General features: G+C 35.0%; 1 protein-coding gene across 1 annotated transcript in view; it reads right to left on the bottom strand.

The window, feature by feature from the left end:
• Positions 1-22365, bottom strand: part of LOC145259978 (leishmanolysin-like peptidase) — a 109674-nt gene that overhangs the window by 11900 nt on the left and 75409 nt on the right. Inside the window, exons 6-11 of the mRNA XM_080117970.1 lie at positions 16465-16562; positions 10396-10513; positions 7672-7809; positions 5687-5763; positions 2270-2380; positions 1319-1451 (exon numbers count right to left, since the gene is read on the bottom strand). Of these exons, the coding sequence (XP_079974096.1) occupies positions 1319-1451; positions 2270-2380; positions 5687-5763; positions 7672-7809; positions 10396-10513; positions 16465-16562 (675 nt within the window). The remainder of the gene's footprint in view (positions 1-1318; positions 1452-2269; positions 2381-5686; positions 5764-7671; positions 7810-10395; positions 10514-16464; positions 16563-22365) is intronic.

Genomic DNA, 22365 nt, shown 5'->3' with positions numbered 1-22365 from the left:
AAATAAATAAATAAATAAAAAATTTTAAATTAAAATTGATTGTCTGCCCTTGATTTTACCATCACTTCAACTTTTCCCCCTTTATGGACGTAGAGTGTAATTTGATTTTCTTGAATAATAAAATAAACTACTTGATCAAATTACAGAGAGGCTGATCCCAGAGGAAGATTGAATCTGGACAGTATAGGGAGAGATTGTGCGGAACAGGAGACTCAGATGGTATGGCCACATTGAAAGAATGGATGAGAATTCTTGGAACAGTTGACTTAGCATGTTCAGCTCATTCTTGACAATCAGCCTGACAGGTTTTGAGCCATTTACGTGGTCCTGCACTTATCGGACGGAGGTATGCCGCCTGGGTAGTACCTAGGAAGTCCACTCTTTCAGGCCTTGTAACCCAGCTTTTGGGTGGAGTAAGTTCATTATTTACTGCCCCAGATGCCCATGCTGGGGAATGCCGACAGGGCTGCTCAGGCACTTTTTACTAGGCCAGAATGTTCCTTTTTTAGGAGCACTAACTTAACACCAACTTCTGACACTGTGTCACATCATGCAGCGATGAGATGCATGTAAAGCACTACCCACACTAATTATCCCGAAAACATTGCAACATTACATACCAGGTCCACTTGCTTACCTTTTTTTTTTTTTTGGTAAATGTTACCTTACGCTACAACAGAACAGTGACCACTATCAAAGGCGGTGAAATAGCACAAAATAGTCCCAAGGTCTAGGGGTTCATACCATGATAACAGTAAATTTGCAGCGGGTTCAATTATCAGATTCGTTATCAGCGAGCCTGTCCTTGTTTTATCGTTATTTCCATGGCAGATGCTCGTTTGAACTCCAATCTCTGGTCCCCCCTCGCCAATCTTTCACGAAAAACACCTGTCTAGCTGAATCCACTGTGACAAATTTCCCCCACTCTATATCTGTGCCTAAATCAAAACGCAGATTCCATGAACAAAGCTTCTTTCTTAGAACTGCACGCCTGTGGAACTCTGTTCCGTCTGCCTGCTTCCCTCCGGACTACAACTTGGATGTCTTCAAGTCCAATGTTAACAAATTCCTAATGAACCGCCCCCTTAAGTAAACATTTCAGCAAAACTCCTCACTAACGTAATGTACTTGCAATAACCCTTATCCCTGAGTGGCTTCCGGGCCTTGATAAGTGGTGATCACTGTGTAAAAAAAAAAAAAAAAAAAAAAAAAAAACCTCGAATACCCCTACAAAAACAGATTAGAGTGGTCAGTGTTTCGTTGTAGCATAAGGTAACATTTACCTCTTTTATAAAAAGGTCAACATTTTGGAACTTACCTGGTACCTCTCGGGCAGTGGTGACTTGTGCTGGACCAGGTTACACACTGCCACTGAGTGCCGATTATTTGTACAGTCCGTCCGCAATTGGCCCCACTTCACCTGGTCACAAAACGGGTGAATACTCCCATTCCTGAAAACATTAGAAATATTGTTTTCCATTCAAGTTGGTTGAAAACCAATTAGTACAGCAAAACAGAGCAAAAATATTCAACCAATACACTGTCTAGTCCAAATGGCATGCACGGCCAAATATCAGTTTCTTTTTTGTTATTAATGTTTCTGTAATGTTAAATATTTTGTGTTAGTTTTAATGTCCCAAATTATTGTTTGAAAAACTGAATGAATCTCTTAGTAAAATGGAGTGATCTCTCTCAGACCAGCTATGAATTATCCAAAAACACCTATAAATTTGTGAACAATTTTTTATGGCTATAAATTTGTGAACAATTTTTATGGCTATAAATTTGTGAACAATTTTTATGGCTATAAATTTGTGAACAATTTTTATCGCTATAAATTTGTGAACAATTTTTATCGCTATAAATTTGTGAACAATTTTTATCGCTATAAATTTGTGAACAATTTTTATCGCTATAAATTTGTGAACAATTTTTATCGCTATAAATTTGTGAACAATTTTTATCGCTATAAATTTGTGAACAATTTTTATCGCTATAAATTTGTGAACAATTTTTATCGCTATAAATTTGTGAACAATTTTTATCGCTATAAATTTGTGAACAATTTTTATCGCTATAAATTTGTGAACAATTTTTTAGCTATAAATTTGTGAACAATTTTTTAGCTATAAATTTTTGAACAATTTTTATGGCTATAAATTTGTGAACAATTTTTTAACTATAAATTTTTGAACAATTTTTATGGCTATAAATTTGTGAACAATTTTTTAGCTATAAATTTTTGAAGAATTTTTCAGCTATAAATTACCTTTTAGACTTGTTTACTATCCATTGATAGCAACTGTTCTTGACAAAATCACATCCCAAGTTTTTTCCCCATTCATATTCAGCGGCATTGTCATAATTCACACTGTACCAGCTGCAGGAAAAAAAAAACAGTTAAAAGAAATAGAGAAAAAAAGAAACACGAAAAACAGTTAAAAATTATTATATTAATGAATCAAGTTTTTTTTGAATATTTATGAGTGCATTTTTATGGTCATCTTCCTTTTTTCCATTAAAATATTTGTAAAAAAAAGCAGCTCGATGCAATATTTCAGTGATGGTACAAGGGTTGAAGGTTGGTTGATAGTGCAAGACTTATTACAAACAAAAAAGGGAACGCTCGTCTATAAAAAAACAAATAAATCATTAGATTGGAGACTCTCTAATGATTCTGATTTAACACCATTTTCAATGGATTCAAATCAATTGTTATTTTGGATAGCCCAAAATATAAATTACCTACTTATATACCTATACAAATGAATATAATAACTCAAAATTGATGCATTGTTTTATTTTAAAGTCCATAACAAAAAACATTCTCCACAAATGGAGAAATACAAAAAATTATTTTTATGGATTTTAAGCAGCTGGTTTTGTTCAGATCATAAACAAACAAAAAATGATTCCAGTCTAACAGGCTTCCTTGTTGGCCTAATTACTACCAAAAAGAAACTAAAGAGAACTAAATTATATTCAAGTTGGAACAGATACATGGAGCGCATTGCCACAGCTGCTGTGAAGAAGGTGGGTTTTCTCTACCATGCTAAAAAGTTACTTATGCCTGAAAGTATCCTGTATCTTTACAAGGCCACAATTAACCCATGTCTGGAGTATTATTGTCACATTTTGGCTGGTGCATCTGGTACTAGTCTCTCGTTCCTGGACACGGTTCAAAAGAGAGTCGCCAACCTAATAGTTCCCAAACTATCTCCCATCAACAACGAAATGTTGCTACCCTCTGCCTGTTTTACAATTATTTTAATAGTAGATGCTCTGATGAACCCTTGCACCCCCCTCGACGTAAATACCACTGACAAACCCGACAAGCAGCAAAATCCCACCCCTAATACAGTAGAAATCCCAGATGCCAGAAGACCTTCTACTCTAATTGTTTCTTCCCCAGAACTGCTAGACTTTGGAATTCCTTTTCAGGTTCCTGCTTCCCCAACTGTACTGACATGCAGAAGTTCAAGTGTAATGTAAACAGACATCTTGCTGCTAAATTCCCTACATAGTATCCCTGCAATTATGTCCCAAATAGTAGCTCCCTAAATCAAAGTACCTTGTCTGGGGTGAATATGCAATAAAAAAAAAAATTTACAATAAAAGTCAATAACAGTGGCAAAAGATATCAAAAACACAACAAAAAAAAAATAAATAATAAAACAGAAATAAAATAAAATAGGCTAGCCTGAATCAAGTATCAATTTTTCAGAAAGATTGGGCCCAACTTTGAAAATCTGACAAAATGAATTTGTTAGATATATTGGATCTTGTTCAGAATTCCCCCTATATTAAAAAAAAAACCAACAAAAATAAAGAAAAACCTGTACGATGTAAATACTCATGACAAAACAAAAATAAAATCATGTAAATTAATCAAACAGTTTTATTTTTAAATAAGAAATCAAATTTCATGAGTAACAGAAGAGCAGCTGTCTTTTTCCGTCATTTTGAAAAAAAAAAAAAAAAAAAAAAACAACAGAAAGAGATAATTCAAACTTACAAAGTTTATGTTAAAATGTCTATGAATTCCTATTGCTTAAAAATGATTTTCTTTATAAAAATAAAAGTACAAGTTACGTAATTTTTGGAATATATTTTTGTTTCATCATGGGTATATAACTCATACAGATTTTTCTCTATTTTTTATTTTTTAATATAGGGCAATTCTGGACAATTACCAAACATAAAATCTAACAGAAAAATTTACCTAGTCAGAAAGATTGGGTCTGACTTTGAAAATCTGAGATGAATTTATGTTAGACTAGCAGAGGTGCGCCCGGCTTTGCCCGGTCATAAAATATGCTTAAATATGATATTTTAGTTTGTCAAGATTTCATATATATTATTATAAAGTCATGATTTCAAAAGTAACAAAAAAAAAAAAAAAAAAAAAAAAAAAAAAACGCATTTGGGTGCCATCAGCTAGAATTGAAATCAAAAGCAAAACTGCAGCATTCAAAGTTGGTAATGTTACCTCTGTACCAACATGAAACACATGAACTGAATAAAAATAAACTAAGGTGAATGTACAAAATATATAATGATTTTTTCAATTTTGACCCATTTTTGACTCCTTAAAAACTATTAACCGGCTAAAGAGCCATAAAAGAACAGTCCATAAAAAATCCAATCATTTGAGGCCTCTAGCGCCGCTCTGCGACTTTTAGTTTCGGAAGAGATAGAGTTTGAAAATATGGAGACAGACAGACAGTGAGTTTTATAAATTAGATATATTTGTATTTATCTAAGAAATTTATCTTTATGCTAGATATATTTATATATACCTTACAGGATCAACTGAAACCCCAAAGAAAACATAAGGGAAGATGCAAGACCTGAGAAGATAAAATAATATTTTTTATTCATTTACATATTTTTTTTATGGAAATCACTCCAAACAAGGCATGAAGCCACTTGATGTAAGGAGCTAAAAAAAAAAGAAATAAAGTACTTCAAGATTGAAAATTTGTCAATGATAAGTATTAGATGGAATAGATTCTGATCCAGAAAGCAACAATTCTTCCCCCTTTGTCAGAGACATCTCTTCTGGAATGTGAGGACTAAAAGACAAAGTAAAGGATGTGAGAGTTACGAGACTGCGGAAAGTAAACCCAACATTCATTTTCTACTCTCGTTAAATATTATAGACACACACACATACACATTTATTTATTTGTTTGTTTTTCACGTAATGAAGTTGTGAGATGCTCAGCCTTTTAAAAGATGCGAGACGCTAAGCTTTTGAATGGCATAAGAACCACCAAATTGATAAACGTCCAGTTTTGATTATATTGAATAGTTCATTTGATTTAAATGTAATTTAGATAATTGAGCTTCACATCAGTGAGGAGGGGGAAGAGCAATAAGCAGAAAAGCCATCGAGAGATAGGCCCTGAAATGGGGCATATTCTCTCCTGATGACCCAACATTATATGGAGACTGGAATGGAATACCCCACAAGTGAAAACAGCTGATAAACTTGATTATATAAAAATTTACAACGTAAGCTGTTTCTTCCAAACAACAATATCTTCTGTTGGTTGCTCGCTTCATTCAGTAGCAAATATTCATCTTGTTGTATTTCAAAATCAAACCCTTTCTTTCTGATAAATTGTTATTTGATTCAGACTTGTCCGTTTTGTTTTTCTTCTATTATTTCTTAGATATGTACCCAGTATCTTCCATCAATGCCAAGGTTATCCTTGAGATGACAGGGTTTTGCGTATAAGTGCCAGTCATTGCTTCATTCTACAAAATAATAGAAAAGAAAAATGCAAGATAGTAGAAATATTGACAAAATAAACAAAAGCATTCAAAGTATTGTGTATTTTCGAATGAAGGCATTTCAGGGAAAACAATATCATGTGTAAGTCATGTCAAAATTAGTATAAATTTAAAAGTTTACAAAATATTGTCCAGTAGAAGACATGCTAGAGCTGATCTCCAGAAAAAAAAATGTGTAGTATTATCGAGAATACGCAAGATGGCTAACTTAAAAATAGTTCCGATAGGCTCATAAGAGTAGTGGCCAATGGACAAAAATCAGAGGCCTGCAGTATTAATGCTGGAGTCCCTCAAGGGTCAATCCTGGGCCCAACTCTCTTCCTGATCTACATCAATGATCTCCCTAAACACATACTTAAATCATTCATTGACATCTATGCTGATGATACGACCATCTACAGCAACACATCAAAGGCCGTAAATGACAAAGTTCTCTCTGATTCTCTCTCCTCTGATCTCCAGCGTGTGGTTCAGTGGGGGAAGATGTGGCTGGTTACCTTTAATGCATCTAAAACCAAACTCCTATCTTTACATCATCAACGCTCTGATCCCCATCTGGCATCAATTGAAATGGATGGCTCTCATCTAGGAGAAGCCCCATGTTTTGACAAGCTTCTGGGTTTGTCCTTTACTCCTGATCTGAAATGGAACACGTACATCAAGTCTGTTGCCAAGGTCGCTGGAAAGATGGTGGGATCCTTCTACCGCTCCAGAAGATATCTCACTACTGATGCAATTCTCTATCTATATAAAAGCCAAGTACGTCCAAGGATGGAATACTGCTGCCATATCTGGGTAGGAGCTGCTAAAAAAAGCCTATCCTGCCTTGACAGAGTACAAAATAGACTTTGTGGCTTAGTGGGGGATGCCCTTTTCTCTACCCTGCAACCTCTCTCCCACAGAAGAGACGTTGTGAGCCTATCCTTGTTTTATCGTTATTTCCATGGCAGGTGCTCATCTGAAGTCCAATCTCTGGTCCCACCTCGCCAATCCTTCACGAAAAACACCCGTCTAGCTGAATCCACTGTGAAAAATTTCCCCCACTCTTTATCTGTGCCTAAATCAAAACGTAGATTCCATGAACAAAGCTTCTTTCTTAGAACTGCACGCCTGTGGAACTCTGTTCCGTCTGCCTGCTTCCCACCTGACTGCAACTTGGATGTCTTTAAGTCCAACGTTAACAAATTCCTAATGAACCGCCCTCTTAAGTAAACACTTCATTAAATCCCCACACTAACGTACTGTACTTGCAATAACCCTTATCCCTGAGTGGCTTCCGGGCCTTGATAAGTGGTGACCACCGTGTAAAAAAAAAAAAAAAAAAAAAAAAAAAAGCATCTAAAAGGATTCATTTACAGTGAAATTGCAACTTTCAAAAAAAATCTATTTTTACTTATTTTTCTACTGGACCATTTTTCATAATTTTTTAAATTCATACTAATTCTGGCATGACACATAAGTGCATAATAATGATTTTCTTTGAAATGCATTTTTTTTTTTCCGAAGACACACTATAGTAAAGTTGTGCCAAATATTGCCTTTTTAAACATGTTTATACATTGTGGTGGTTGGAGAGGGACACTTGGTAAGAGCTATGGAACACATTGCCACAATATTCCCTCCCTGACGCTTACAACAAATCCAATTCAATAAATACTTATTATAAATTGTCCTCATCAGTCATCAAATTTTAATCATTTCATTATTTTTTATCCTCTCATAATATTTATTATCATTCAACTAACAATCTATCCATCACTGAATGCTAGCCTTAATATAATCTTTCTAGTTTGACAGATATCATCCATATGCAATCCTACTCTTGCCTCCAAAAAAATATCACAGACAATATCAATGAATCGAAAGAATTACCTCAAAAACTCTTTTTTCCCAGTGCGTAAAAGCTGTTCCATCAATGACGCCATCGGACAACGTCTTACCATTTATCAGTTGGTCTTCTAATTCAGCTCCTTCTAAAGTAGAACAGTTGAAATGGCGACGCACTTCTTCCTAAAAGAATAAAAATAAATCAATATATACATAGTGTTAGGACGATCAATCGGAAATAATAAAAATTTAAAAAATCGGTAAGGAAAAAAATGTGCCTATTTTCCAATGCAAAAAACGATTCTTTTAATTGGCTTTTTTATTTGATTTTCTTTAAAGAAAACCTTTCTACTGCTAATAGGAATACGAAAATAATGAATATTTATTGATTTTAATTTATTGGTAAAGCTAAAATCATCCTTCACAAGTATATCTTTACGTTTGAGAAAATATCCGTACATTTAACGTGTTTTTACGATAATCGTAAAAAATAGCAGCTTTATAGTTAACTATTTAAATATTTATAAAGAATCGGAATCAGTAATTGTATTGGAATCAGGAATTTTATACGGAATCAGTAATTATATCGGAATGGGAAAAATATTGAAATCGTCCCATCACTAATATATATATATATATATCGTTAAAGATATTTAGGAGGGAAAACTTGTGAATTAAAACGAGTTTATTCAGAGTGCTCAATAAAAAAAGTGCACCATATATTTTTATTTATATCGACAAATATTAGATAGTCACTACACTGAATATGCAAATGTTTCAGATAACTGGTCGGTCAGAAACCACAGTCTTCATCAGGTGACATAATAAACTTCGTGTTCCACTGAAGAAGTCCGGTCCTCACTTTATCAAATCTCAACATTAACATACTGTACACGCAATAACCCTTATCCCCGAGTGCGGGCCTTGATAATGGCGACCACCTTGTAAAAAAAAAAAAAAAAAAAAAAAAAAAAGACTTCTTCAGTGAAACACAGTTTATTACATCGCCTGACGAAGACTTGTGGTCCTGACCGATCACTTGTCTGAAACATTAGCATGTTCAGTCTAGCGACTATGTAATATTTGTCTATATGAATAAAAATAATATGCGTGTGTGTGATCCACAAACAAACTATTTCTCTTTATCACAGCTCTTCAGTACGGCTAGACTAGCAATTACCTCAAGACAGGATTGAAACTCTACCGCCTAGGCAACAGTCACCACTTCTAACCATTATGCTATTTGGCTGCTGCTAAGATGGTATTCAAAATTACAATGATTAAACATTGCCCAAACGCCTAAGGTCTACCTGTTTATACAAAGAACACTGCTTTATGAGCTAGTGGCAGTTTGTTATTTCACTCCTCAATATGCTCAACCCAAGATAGGGAGCATTTATAGTCATCCACAGACAGACTGTTTTTAACAGCTCTTCAGTGCAGCTAGACTAGCAAATACCTCAAGTCAGGATTGAAACTTGACCGCCTAAACAACAGTCAGAGCTTCTAATCGAATACTAGACTTTTTAGCTGATTAAAAACGGTTGAAAATTTATATCCCATTGAAATATTAGAATGAGTGCTTTATGTCAAATTGATAGTTGAATACGGTTAAGTTTGTGCTAATTTTTGCATTGAACGCTAATTTCTAATTGTATCGAACAAATATAGTTCGTTGCACCTTATCATAAAGGTCCATACACAATTTCAGACGGATTAGTTTCTGAGAAAAAAATGAAATGGACAAACAGTCAAACTAAGAGCAATATAATATAGATAATAGATTTTCTATTGCATTTTATCTCAAAGAAATACTCAATATTTTAGATCATTGATATGGGAAAAGATAACTGCTAAAAAAGAAAATTTGCATTATTTACTCATCAAACGTTTAAAAGCAAGCAATGTAAAAACGTTTTTCCTTATTCCATGGAGTTACAAAAATTTATACTTTTCTCTTTAGAGAGAATAATTAGAGTAAGATAAAAAACTTAAAAGCAATCGGCATGAAATTAAATTGTGGTTATAATTAATATTCATAGAAGTGAAAATAAAAAAAAATCCATGAATTCAAATGTAATCCAAAAGGTAGAATCCGGTCGACATGTTAAGTTTATAATGATATTTGTAGTAAGGGGAACGCCAGGTGTCCTCGTTGGTATGTGATGATATTGTTAGATTGAAAAGAAAAAAAAAAAAATCTACACATTTATTAAATATAGAGAAAAATGCAAATAATAGACGAAACGTCAAAATTTTTGGTCTTCCTTTTACATTTTTAATTCATATATACCATCCATTCATGTGAAATCACATTTTTCTTCCCCCTATTCCCTCTGCTTCACTATTTTTTACCAACTAAGATCTATGACTTACTCGTAGTTTCATTAAATACAAGCAAAATCCGATCCTGCATTTTGCTAATCCCTACCCTCTAATGAGAAGGAAAGTATTTCTTCGAAACTTCGCGGATTAAGGACTATCCACTTATTTTGTGCTTCCTTTTTAAAATTAAATATGTTTTTAACTCTTTTACAAAGTGTTTTTTTTAACATGTTTTATTAACTACTTGTTCTCTCTCTCTCTCTCTATATATATATATATATATATTTATTTATATTTAGGTATGCGAGTATGTATAATGTCTCAGAGATATGCACAGTTCCAGGTTACACTTGGGCAAGGTGTAACACCTGACAACCTCCCTCTGATATTCTGGAGTAAAAAGAAATAAAATGTGGAAAAGAAAAAAAAAGCCGAAGAATTTACCACAACTCTTGGGGTGACAATCATCCAAACTGAGTGATTTTCATGCCCAGATTGAAGTAACCAATTGGGACGGTCCACACGTCGAATCACACGCTCACTCGGCTGATAAAGGTTCAGGCTGGAGAGAAATAAAAAAAACAAATAAAGCATCCAAATGCCCGACATATACATACATTATTATTTCATATATCCACATAAAATGTCATGAAGAGATATAATATGGAACCATAGAGACATTGGATAAGACATCGAAGAAAAAGAAGGACATTGAAGAAGAAGAAATTGAAGAAAAAGAAGGATATTGAAGAAGAAGGGGTGATCAAGGCTGGATTTTATGGTCTTATAAATCCAATTTTTTGTTTTTATCTGGTTTTCCATTGTCACTGAATGGTATTATTTTATTACTTTTAATTTTTGGAATCTTTTTAGATGAGGCTTATCTCGAAGGATTCCAAAAAGTAAAAATAATCTTTGCATCTGAAATGCATCGGCTTTTTTAAGAACACAAGAACACTAGTCGGTCAAAACCGTGGTGAGGCAACAACAACAACAACTATGGAAGGCAGTAATTACTGGGGATACAATTACAAGACTCAGCATTCCTATCCCGTCGCGGTTAATTACCTGAAGAAGGCCAGAGGATCAGTTGGCCAAAATGCGGTAAAACAACAACAACCATAAAGATGAGGATAACAGTCCACAAAAAAATGAATGAACTAAACTTATTTCATCCTCGTGAGGGTGAAACATGGAATATTCTGTATTGTTTAATTGCCATATTTTCATAACTTACTATACGAAAAGAAAGCTAGCCCGCAAAGCTATAGTTAGTTTTGTTTTTCTCAATCTTGTCCCTTACTTTTGAACATTCCTATTTTGAAAAGTAATCAAGATTTTGGCATTTCGCCATGGTGCCGGCTGATGCAATGTTTACAAATGACTAAGTAAGACTTATTCTTTAGAGGAAATAAAAAAATTTGAATATAGCATACTGTTTACATTGTTATTCTCAATCTTGTTCCTTACTTTTTAACATTCCTATTTTGAAAATAAATAAATGTTATAATTCTTTTTCTATCATTTGCAAATGATTCAAATTTTAGTATGTTATTATGGATGATAACGACTACCAGTTGTCAAAATTTCAGCTTTTCACAGCTGTTATTTCTAACAAATATTAGCTTTTAAAATTTTGTCCTTTAGTTTTGGATGCTACTGTGTATATATATATATATATATAAAGGTTTTTTGTGGTACAAAAATTTTATTACAGTTTTTAAAAGGATAAGTGGAGTCATTAGAATTTGGGGGAAGATCGATGCAGGGAGAAAAAATAGACACTAAAAATAGTTAAAAGACTATTCGACTAAAATAAAAAAAGAACCTTGAGGTACCTTCCGTCCAACCCTTGTCAAGAGATCACGTCGGAAACGATTAAAATAAAACAACTACACAATTGAAAAATGAAGGCGAAGAGAGGGGGTGAAGAAAAAATTTTATAAAACTACACGGGGTGAATTAAATCAATGAATAACCCATGCTATATCGTCCATATTTCAGAACCTGGGACAAAATAAAAAAAAAATAAATAAATTAAAAAAAAAAAATGTTAACTTGCCTGCAAATAAGTGCAGAAACAAGAAATAAAGATGCAATGTAGGCATTTTTTCCCCCGCTTCTTTTCGTATTTATGCATGATTTATGATTATTTAAACAGAAATGGAACCATGTTGTTTTTTTTCTTGTCAACAATTTTAACATTCCACCCTGTAGAATTAGTAATCAAAAAATAAATACAACCTAATATTAACACCATAGCATTTAATCCAGGTATTAACATATTAAATGCATTTAACAATAAAAAATAAATAATAACTAAAAAAACAATATTTAATTATAATATGACCCCAAGTGACCCCACTAACAAGTCGCCGACCCCAAATGCTGTGTGTGCATTGGATTTTTCGCTTAACTTCTTATCTTCTTATGGGCATATCATCATCTTGTTCACTGGAGACAGTCGATAGGGACACACGCAGGTCCACAAGTATAAAAATAAAATAAAACACAAACACAAGAAAAACATAGATGCTGATACTTCACATACACATCGGTTGGAATCTGTGCGTGTTTGAAACTCCCTCTATATGTTGAGGTCCGAATTTATATCTACTGTTGAGGCTGTCTTCGTTGGTTAGTTGATTAATTAATTTCTTTTTGTTCAAGAGCTCTCGATCTGGTCTAAACCATGATCTATCTTCAGTGGTGTTCAAACTAACTGTCCACCCTGGAGTTCGAGCCTCACCTCAACAGATTAAGCATCTGATTAACGCCCACCCCCCTCTCCCGTCAAGTGCCGTTCCTATTGTTCGATCCTTAGTCCATTGTCCAGTCTGTCACACCCTAATTTAAACCTAACCTTTCTTTTTGTCTGTGTTAAAAATAAATTCCTATTCATTGTCTATTGATAAGTTCTTTTATTACTCTCTAAACCTACTTCCTTTGTCATCTATTCTTTATTCTTTTTTTCTACCCCCAACACTCAATGACCTCAGTCAAACAGTTTAGTCTACCATGCTAACCAATCAGATTTTTATATTGTATGTTTGTATATATCTATGCATATTTTATTAGTAACTCACTTGTTATTAAATATGTTAACTTATTCATGTCATTTAAGGAGATTATAGCCGAGAAAGCATACACGCATTGCCGAGAAAGCATACATATATTGCTGAGATAAAAAAAACAAAAAAAACACTTGTATAATATTATAAAATCAGTTTTGTCGTAATTATTCCTGATCATGAATTAAGATGGATTTTAAAGTACATTATAATGACTATGACAATTATATAGGCCAGTTCCTGATTGAAGCAAGAAAATTAATTATTCGATTTCAAATATAGAACTGACTCAAAGGAGATAAATTAATAAGTCCTAATAAATACTCAGAAAGTAATATTGTGCTACATAGTTCAATACAAATAAAATCACATTGTAAGAAACAATCTTTAATTTACTCCTTCAGTCCAGCACATCTTGGCAGAAACCATTTTTTTTTTTTTGTTCTGTTTCTTTCGAATGTTCGTTTTGTTGACTTCTTTTTCCGGTGAAGAACTGCTGCGCGTCGAAATTAGTATGAGTTCCTTCCTCACACTATTACAACAATGATCAGACATTATTATTATGATTTTCAAAAGCGAGAATACATCAGATTGGCCTTTCTAATGCTAAAATTCATGAATTTAGCTTTTTTTGATGTAGTTTGCTTTCAAAAAATTATATTTGCCCTTTTTTTAAGTGTAACATACGGATTAACAAAGTAAGCAACAAGTAAAACATTACACTGGTCAACAAATTTTTATTTTTTTTCTTTGGCAGACCATCTAGGAGTGTTTTCTGGGGGTTTGAAGGTCGCTGATTACGAATATAACATTGGTTTTGCCAGATTGGCTCTAGTTTAGAAGATACTGATAGCCCCAAATAAGCCTAAACTGCTAAAATTCTCCCTGAAATACTTCAATATAGAAGCATTAAATAATAATTTTCTGATATTATTGAATCATTATAATGATTATGTATATATTGAAGTATTTCAGGGAGAATTTTTATATAATTATTTATATAGGGAGAATTTTTATATAATTATATACTGTAATTACTTAATAACATGTTCCATAAATATAGTTGCAGTATAAATTAAACAGTAATTAAGAATTTTCTTTTTAATTCCACAGTTGAAAATGAGTTCCAGAGAGAAAATGAGTTCTTCTAGAAGATGTTGCAGATATGAACCGGATGTCTTTTGTTACATCTGTGGGCAGTATATGATGGCACAACAAAAGAGGAATATTACAGACTTTGTCAAGAGGGCGTACAAAGCATACTTCGATATGATACTTGGTGACCAAGACAAGTCTTGGGCCCCACATATTGTGTGCAAAACCTGTGTAGAAAGTCTCCGCGGTTGGACCAACGGTAAGCTGAAGTTGAAGTTTGCTGTACCAATGGTGTGGAGAGAGCCTAACAATCATTTTGATGACTGCTACATCTGTCTCAATGACATGACGAGGTTTAACAAGCACAAGAAAGACAAATTGGCAGTATCCGAGCCTGGATTCTGCTATCCGTCCTGTTGTGCACTCTGAGGATCTACCTGTGCCTGTTTTCACCAGTTTGCCTGAAATCGATGAAACCGAAGAGATTCCAGCTGATCTTTCAATATCAAGTGATGATAGCTGTAGTGACTATGAAGAACCCTCAAATGGCCCTCAGCTTTTCAATCAATCTGAACTTAATGACCTAGTGCGAGACCTTTGTTTGTCGAAAGAGCAGTCTGAAGTTCTTGCATCACGACTCCAAGAGAAAAACATTCTTGATTCTGGCACAGAAGTAACATACTATAGGACAAGGGAAGGCAGCTTGCTTCGTTTCTTTTCTAAAGAAGACGACCTGGTCTTTTGTAATGACGTTTCTGCACTTCTTAACTGCATGGGGATCTCATCATATGACCCAGCAGATTGGCGTCTCTTTATAGATAGCTCGAAAGCAAGTCTAAAAATTGTACTTTTGCACAATGGCAATAAGTTTGCTCCTGTACCAATTGGCCATTCTACCAAGATGAAAGAAGAGTATGATGCTATCAAATTTGTTCTTGAAAAGCTGAATTACAACACTCATAAATGGCTGATTTGTGTGGACTTGAAAATGGTGAATTTTCTGCTTGGTCAGCAAAGTGGGTACACAAAGTATCCCTGCTTTCTTTGTTTGTGGGATAGCAGAGCAAGAATCCAGCACTGGAGAAGGGAGAACTGGCCAGAACGAGAAAGTCTTGAAGTCGGCACAGCCAACGTCATCAATGAGCCTTTGGTACCCAGGGATTGAATCATCTTCCCTCCATTGCACATAAAACTAGGGCTCATGAAGCAGTTTGTTAAGGCGTTGAACAAGGATGGGGATTGCTTCAAGTACATATGCAGGCAATTTCCAGGTCTTTCCATCGAAAAAGCTAAAGGTGGCATCTTCGATGGACCTCAGATTCGAACGCTCATGAGGGATTCTGACTTCACTAATCATATGAACACGGTTGAGTTAAATGCTTGGGTGTCCTTCACAGATGTAGTGACAAACTTTTGGGGAAATCACAAAGCTGACAATTACAAGCAATTGTCCCGTAAGATGCTTACTGCATACGGAAAACTAGGGGCAAATACGAGCATTAAAGTTCATTTCTTGTTTAGCCACCTCGACAGATTTCCTGGTAATCTTGGTGATTACAGTGAGGAGCAGGGAGAGAGATTCCATCAAGACATCAAAACAATGGAAGAGAGGTATCAAGGCAAATGGGATGAGCACATGATGGCAGACTACTGCTGGAACCTTTTGAGAGACTGCCCAAAAGTTGCTCACAAGCGAAAATCGTATAAACGTCAATTTTAGTTTTGTGAATAAAATATTGTTTTGTGTGTTCATTGTAACTAAGAATCTAGTGTATAATGCTTTGCATTAATTTATGATATATAACTGATTATGTAAATGTTTTTTTTTCACTTGGAGAATTAAAATTCAGCAAATTTTTAGCAAATTTTTTGTATATCCTCGAAATCTATGAAAAGTGTTCAGTTATAGGATAAATGAAATGATGTTATATCTAACTTAACTTGTTAGATTGAGATTTTACACTGTCTTTGTGGTTTAGGATTATCATAAAAATCAATATCTGACATTTATGCACTATTTAACCGTTTTTTGTACGTTTAGCTATGGTCGCGAATGGGTGATTTCAGACAAACGACACCCCTGTGATATCTCAAAAACTAGAGCCAATTTGAAAAAACTAATGTCAGATTCGGATTCAGCGCCCTTGAAAACCCCAGAAACCAGTCTTACTTTGCCTGCCAAAAATATTGTGTTGACCAGTGTTATAAGCAACAAGTAAAATATTATATAAATTTAAAAAAAAAAGAAAAAAGACTATATTTATTTTTTTTAAATCTTGATAAAAAAAATTAATCTAAGACACATTCTATAATAGAAGTTTTTTTTATAGATATGACATTTACTTACGTGTTGTTGTAGGGGGGATGATTACTAACTTCTGATCGGTTTGTTAATGGATTTCCATCGCGGTCACGATAAAAGGCATAAAGACCAGCGGTGAAGCCCTAAGAATTAAAGAAAAAAAAAAAAAAATGTTTAAATAAAAACGCAAAAAGATTTTTTGAACAAAAAAATTATAATAATCACAAAAACCAAAAAATTTCATTTTGTTTATATATATATATATATATATATATATATTGTTGAAATTTTATTTTTTTATCAACGTCGCCAACCACAGTGCAAACGGAGGTGGTGGGTTGTCAGCATTTTTGCCAACTTGTAAAGTTCACTTAACCCCTACCTCCTCCTCATCTTGACCTCTACTAGCAGCCGTTGGAGTCTGCAGCTGGCGAATGTAGATGCGTCCCACTCACTGTCACACTCGCTCTCTCTCTCCCTTTTTTTTGTCATTTTCATTTAAGTCCTCGCGGACATTTTTCTCTCCCCACTCTCTCTCTCTCTCTCTGTTAATGCCTTTCTTTTTTTCTTGGTAGCCATCATCATCGCTTAAAGCTGATTGGCTGGATAATCCTAATCAACTTTCCTCGGCCATTTTCAAATTAATTCCAAAGAAAACATCGGACAGTGAAGTCCTGTTTTTTAAATTCCGTCGGGCCCAGCGAGCGACATAAAATTCTCAACTGTCCTTAAGGGTGAAGGCCTTTATTGAGAGGTTGTAACTGATGTTTCAAAAAACACCATTTCTTGAAGACATTAACCCCTTTCAGAGAAAGGAGACCAGCGTAAGAGTGACAGCCTGTTACTATAATTATTACAAGCTGTGGACGGGAGACTCGTAAACAATTATCTATTTCTTTGCATGCTCCCCTTCCTTCAATTCCAGTTACTACAATTTCGTCAGTACCTAGAACGACTACCTCGCCGACATGACGTGACGTTAGATGCTCCGTTGAAATTTAAACGTATCATTCCCCTTTAATTAAAAGGCTAAAGGCCTTACCCTAGGGTGGAATTAAAAGTGTCTGAAAACTATCCTTTGAAAGGGGACCTTCAATTAAATAGCAAGAAGGTTTTACAGAAGGTGAAGTTATTTGTTTAAATACCTTTTGGAAAGGAAAATTCCAGAAGATTCCGAGGAACCATTTTGAGGAAGAGAAGTCGAAGAGGAGTATGCAAGGAGAAAACTGTCAGAGAAGGAAGTGAAAAGGAAAACTCTTGCACAAGACCCGAGAGAGATTTCGTCAAAAAAGAAGGACAGAAGAAGAGAAAAGGAAAAGAATCTTGAAAGAACTTTGCAACCTGCATGTTTTTCTTTTCAGAAAAAAGGAGAGAAAAGAACTTTTGTTGAAGAACTGAATTTGGAGACTTGAAAAAATAATATTTTCTATTTCAACTTTTCTGTCAAGTAAGATTTGTTTTTTGTATCTGTATTGTTATTTTTTTTATTTCATGTTACAGGTTTTTAAAACCTGAGCTTAGGAAAATATAAGCAACCCATAACTATTTTCTTTAAATAAATTCGGATTATTTTAAATTCATTTCGGGTCCGTATTTCTTTTGCTCATTTTTTTTTACTTTGCTTGTTTAATTTTTCCCTTTTTTTTCCTTTAATTTGGTACCTTAAAAAACGGATTTTGGTGACGACCCCTAAATTCCGTTAATATAAATAAGTAACCTAAGTAACCTATCTCTGCCCAGGTCTTTATCCCTCACATCCATTTTTATCACTTTCCTCTGTAAACTGAGCCTGCTACCTCAAATGTTCTACATCTACCACAACCGTTCCATTCGTACAATCAATTGTAAGTTCTTAAAAAAGAAAAACCTAAATTTATGAAACAAGAGGGTGCCGATGAAACAATTGTTAAATCATGTGATGTCTGGTGGTGTCTATTTTTTTATTTTTTAACAAGATGTAGTTTTTTTTTTTTTTTTACCTCCCCTCCTTTTTTTTTTTAACCAAACATGACAACTTATACATCTGAAGAAGGTTACATCAACTGAAACGTTGTGCAAATAACACTCCAGATGAGAACAGTAGTACGATTAATCCCTCATCTCAAAAATTGAAAACTGAAATATGTTTATCGTTTCTCAATTATTATTTATGTTATCATGCTTATTAACACATGATATTATTAAACGCGTCCTGAGTGAGGCTGACATTCCCACTATCACCGCTACTGTTGCTCAACGCCAGCTCAGATGGACTGGTCATGTTGTCCGAATTCCGGATCTCCGCCTCCCAAAACAGATTTTCTACTCTCAGCTTGTTGAGGGAAAGCGTGCCCAGGGTGGCCAAAAGATGAGGTATAAGGACAACATCAAAGCAAATCTAAAGCGGTTTCACATGGACCTTGAGACATGGGAGGACGTGGCTGGGAGCAGGTTGGCATGGAGGAGCGCTGTCCACAAAGGTGCTGCGCTTTATAGTAGTGACCTAAATCAAGCTGCTGAGGATAAACGCAAGCACAGAAAGGACAGATTATTAACCAGACACACCCAACCCCACCCCACCACCACTACCTTTATCTGCCCAAATTGCACAAGACAAATTGGGTCTAGGATTGGGCTCTATGCTCACCTGAGGACCCACAGAAGCCACAACGGAGGACAGTCTTACTCGGACACGAGTGACCGCCGATGATGATGATGATTATTAAACGTGACTGAGTGTCTTGGGCCAAGGGGCTTGCTTGATTTATGTTCATGGTATTCAAGTTGATACTTGAAGCCTGAGGAAGCTGGATTTTGAAGTAAATCACAGCTGAAACATGTACGCACATATGCAGCCAATAAATAATTGTATACTACAATACAGTTCTACGTGTTATTGAGCACTATTTTATAAACACTGAATGTTCATTAGATTAGCATTTAGGAAACAATCAACAACAATATAATTACTATCTTTATTGTCGATTGTTATCTAATGATGAGGATCTTCTTGTGAATCTGCCGGTGTCTAAATAGTCCAATCATGGACACACAGAAACAGTCACAGATCGAACATGTGAAAGTGGTGCTGGATGGAGCAAGAATGGCCTGGTGAGCATGCCTCTTTGCAATTTTCGCTGTACGGTTTTGTATTCGCTGCTCTTCAATACAGTCCACTTCCTGTGAGCAGAGGGAGTGTCAGAGATCCAAGCAGGAAGCAAGTTGCTCTATTAAAGAGAAACAATGACTATACAGATACACACACAGTATATATTTAGACTCAATGGTAAAGATGTTGGTTTCAGTCACAGTTTCGAATTTTTCTATATTTAGCTACAATGTCCATCCATCCTTTTTTTTTGTCTAACTTTCAACCAGTTTCCTTGTATTAAACCTTTAATGCATATTTATGCATAACACTACTACACTGGAACACTCAACATGACCAAACAATCTCAAGACTTTAAATTTAATGACAGAGAACATTGATAGGACGCTGATGAGTTTTTTTTTTCGTGAGAGAGAAAATTCGATAGGTAGGTAATTTGTACAAATCCTGGAGATGAAAGAGAATTTTATCTTATGCCGTCAACGAATATCTTACATTGCTCCACACGGGAATGTTTGACGTGAGCAAGCAATCTCATTTTACTTTTGATGAGAGAACACATTGATTTTTCACAACTCTGCAATACTGGTGCAATCCAAATAGTTTATCAGTATAATGAAACGCATGATGTGGTTTCGGAAAGTTTCTAATTTTGGACGTAATTTTACATAATAACTAGAGCGCAAAAAAAAAGAGGTTTCCAAAGCTGCCTTGTTAGAGTTCAAAATAGACTTCGTAGCCTCGTAGGAGATGTCCTTTTCTCTTCCTTGCAACCTCTATCTCACAGAAGAGATGTTGCGAGTTTGTCTCTGATGTATCGTTATTTTCATGGAAAGTGTTCGACTAAGCTTCAATCTATGGTCCCCCCTCGCCAAACTTTCACAAGAAACACTCGTCTAGCTGTAAACACTATCAATAATTCCCCCCACTCTTTATCTGTGCCTAAACCTAAACGTAGATTCCATGAACAAAGCTTCTTTCTTAGAACTGCATGCCTGTGGAATTGTCTTCCGTTTTCCTGCTTTCCGGCTGACTACAATATGGTTGTCTTCAAGTCTAACGTAAATAAGTTCTTGATGAGCCGTTCCATATAAGTTATCAAATTTACCAAATTTTCATTACTAATGATTCCTATATTGTCCAATTTCTATTGTACACTCTTTAACCCTTATCCTTGAGTGGCCTCTTGGCCTTGATAATGTGGTGATGCCTATGTAAAAAAAAAAAGAAAAAAAAAAGATTACAAACAAGATAGACTTAAAATTATAACAGGTGGTAATAAAAAGGACTATGACAACAGAATATTCATTTCATTGTTTTGACTCTCGAGTATATATCTGACATAGACACCGAGAACCACATCACTCTATATAAAAGCATATAAGATATCAACGGATACGCACCCGAGAGTCAAAACAATGAAAAGAATGTGCTGTTGTCCTAGCCCTAATTATCAGTAATGAAGCAAACAATGTGGTTTTGAAAAGTTTAATACTTTTCTACATAATTTTACATAACATTTTATACAAATGCTAGCAAAGAGAAAATCCAACATGACTTTACAGTAGAAATGAGCAGTTATTTTTTTTATGGCCTTGGATCCACTCTGTCTGCTAATCTATGGTGCCACTGTATGTATATGTGCATTCAAAATGGAAGTATTGTGAAACAAATTTGATGTCAGAGGATAAACCTTTCACATGAAAGTTTTTTTGTTGTTTTTTATTATAAGACTGCTAGACCAACAAACTTGAAATTTAATATACCTATACCTCCCCCCCCCAGCCCTTGAACCCCTGGAGGGGCATAGTCTATCTACAACTTTTGTAGATGCTTTTGTAGCGAGGAGTTCTTTTTACAGGGTGAGGATGCTGGCCCCACGCCCAACCTTCTCAGAACGTACATACAGCGCTTCGCCTTCCCAAATGGTTACCCATCTGGTACTGGCCAGGCTCAACGTTGCTTAACTTCACTAATCTGGCGAGAACCGGTGTGTTAACGTGATTGTGCTGTACTGATATACCTATACAGACTCTTAAAACTTGCGTGACTTGCTTGTCTGTTTGATGGGATACCAATGAGTGTTCATAACTCTGCAATAATGATGCAATTAGATATTTTTTTATCAACATAATAAAACACATGATGTGGTTGTAGGAAAACGTTTGACTTACCTAACACATGTGCAAAATTCAACGGGTTGATCGTGGGCCGAAATGAATGAAGAAGAAAGAAACAAAACTGAACTGTCATCTAAGCTTCAGCCTCTGTCCCATCGACGAAACGTTGCATCCCTCTGCCTGTTCTACAAGTACTTTAACGGTGAATGCTCCGACAAACTGCAAGCACTTGTACCCCCTTGACGTAATTACCCCCCCGACAAACCCAACAAGCAGCAAAATCCCACCCCTTCACAATTGAGATCCCTAGATGTAAGAGAGCCTTCTACTCCAGTAGTTTCTTTCCCAGAACTGCTAGACTGGAATTCCCTTCCGGGTTCCTGCTTCCCCAACTGTACTGACATGCAGAAGTTCAAGTGTAACATGAACCGACATCTTGCTGCCCAACTCCCCACATAGTACCCCTGTAGCTTATGTCCCTGATAGTAGTCCCCTACATCAAAGTGGCAATGTGCCTTGTTTGGCGTGAAAATGTAATAAAAAAAAAATTTTTTTAATTAAATATTTTTTATGTACACAAAAGTTATATACAGTAGAATCCCGGGATATGGCATTAAAAATTAGTAACAAAATACAGTACAGTATATAATACACATGTATATAATCAAATAACATTATAAACAACACCATAAGGCAAGGCAAATACCATAACCAGGGGCCGGACAAACATTGTATTCC

Source organism: Euprymna scolopes, chromosome 35, assembly GCF_053919585.1.
Source record: "Euprymna scolopes isolate OS-2025 chromosome 35, ASM5391958v1, whole genome shotgun sequence".
NCBI classification, from domain to species: Eukaryota; Metazoa; Mollusca; class Cephalopoda; order Sepiida; family Sepiolidae; genus Euprymna; species Euprymna scolopes.
Note: the sequence above shows the minus strand (reverse complement) of the source record. Positions and strands in the feature narration are given on the sequence as shown.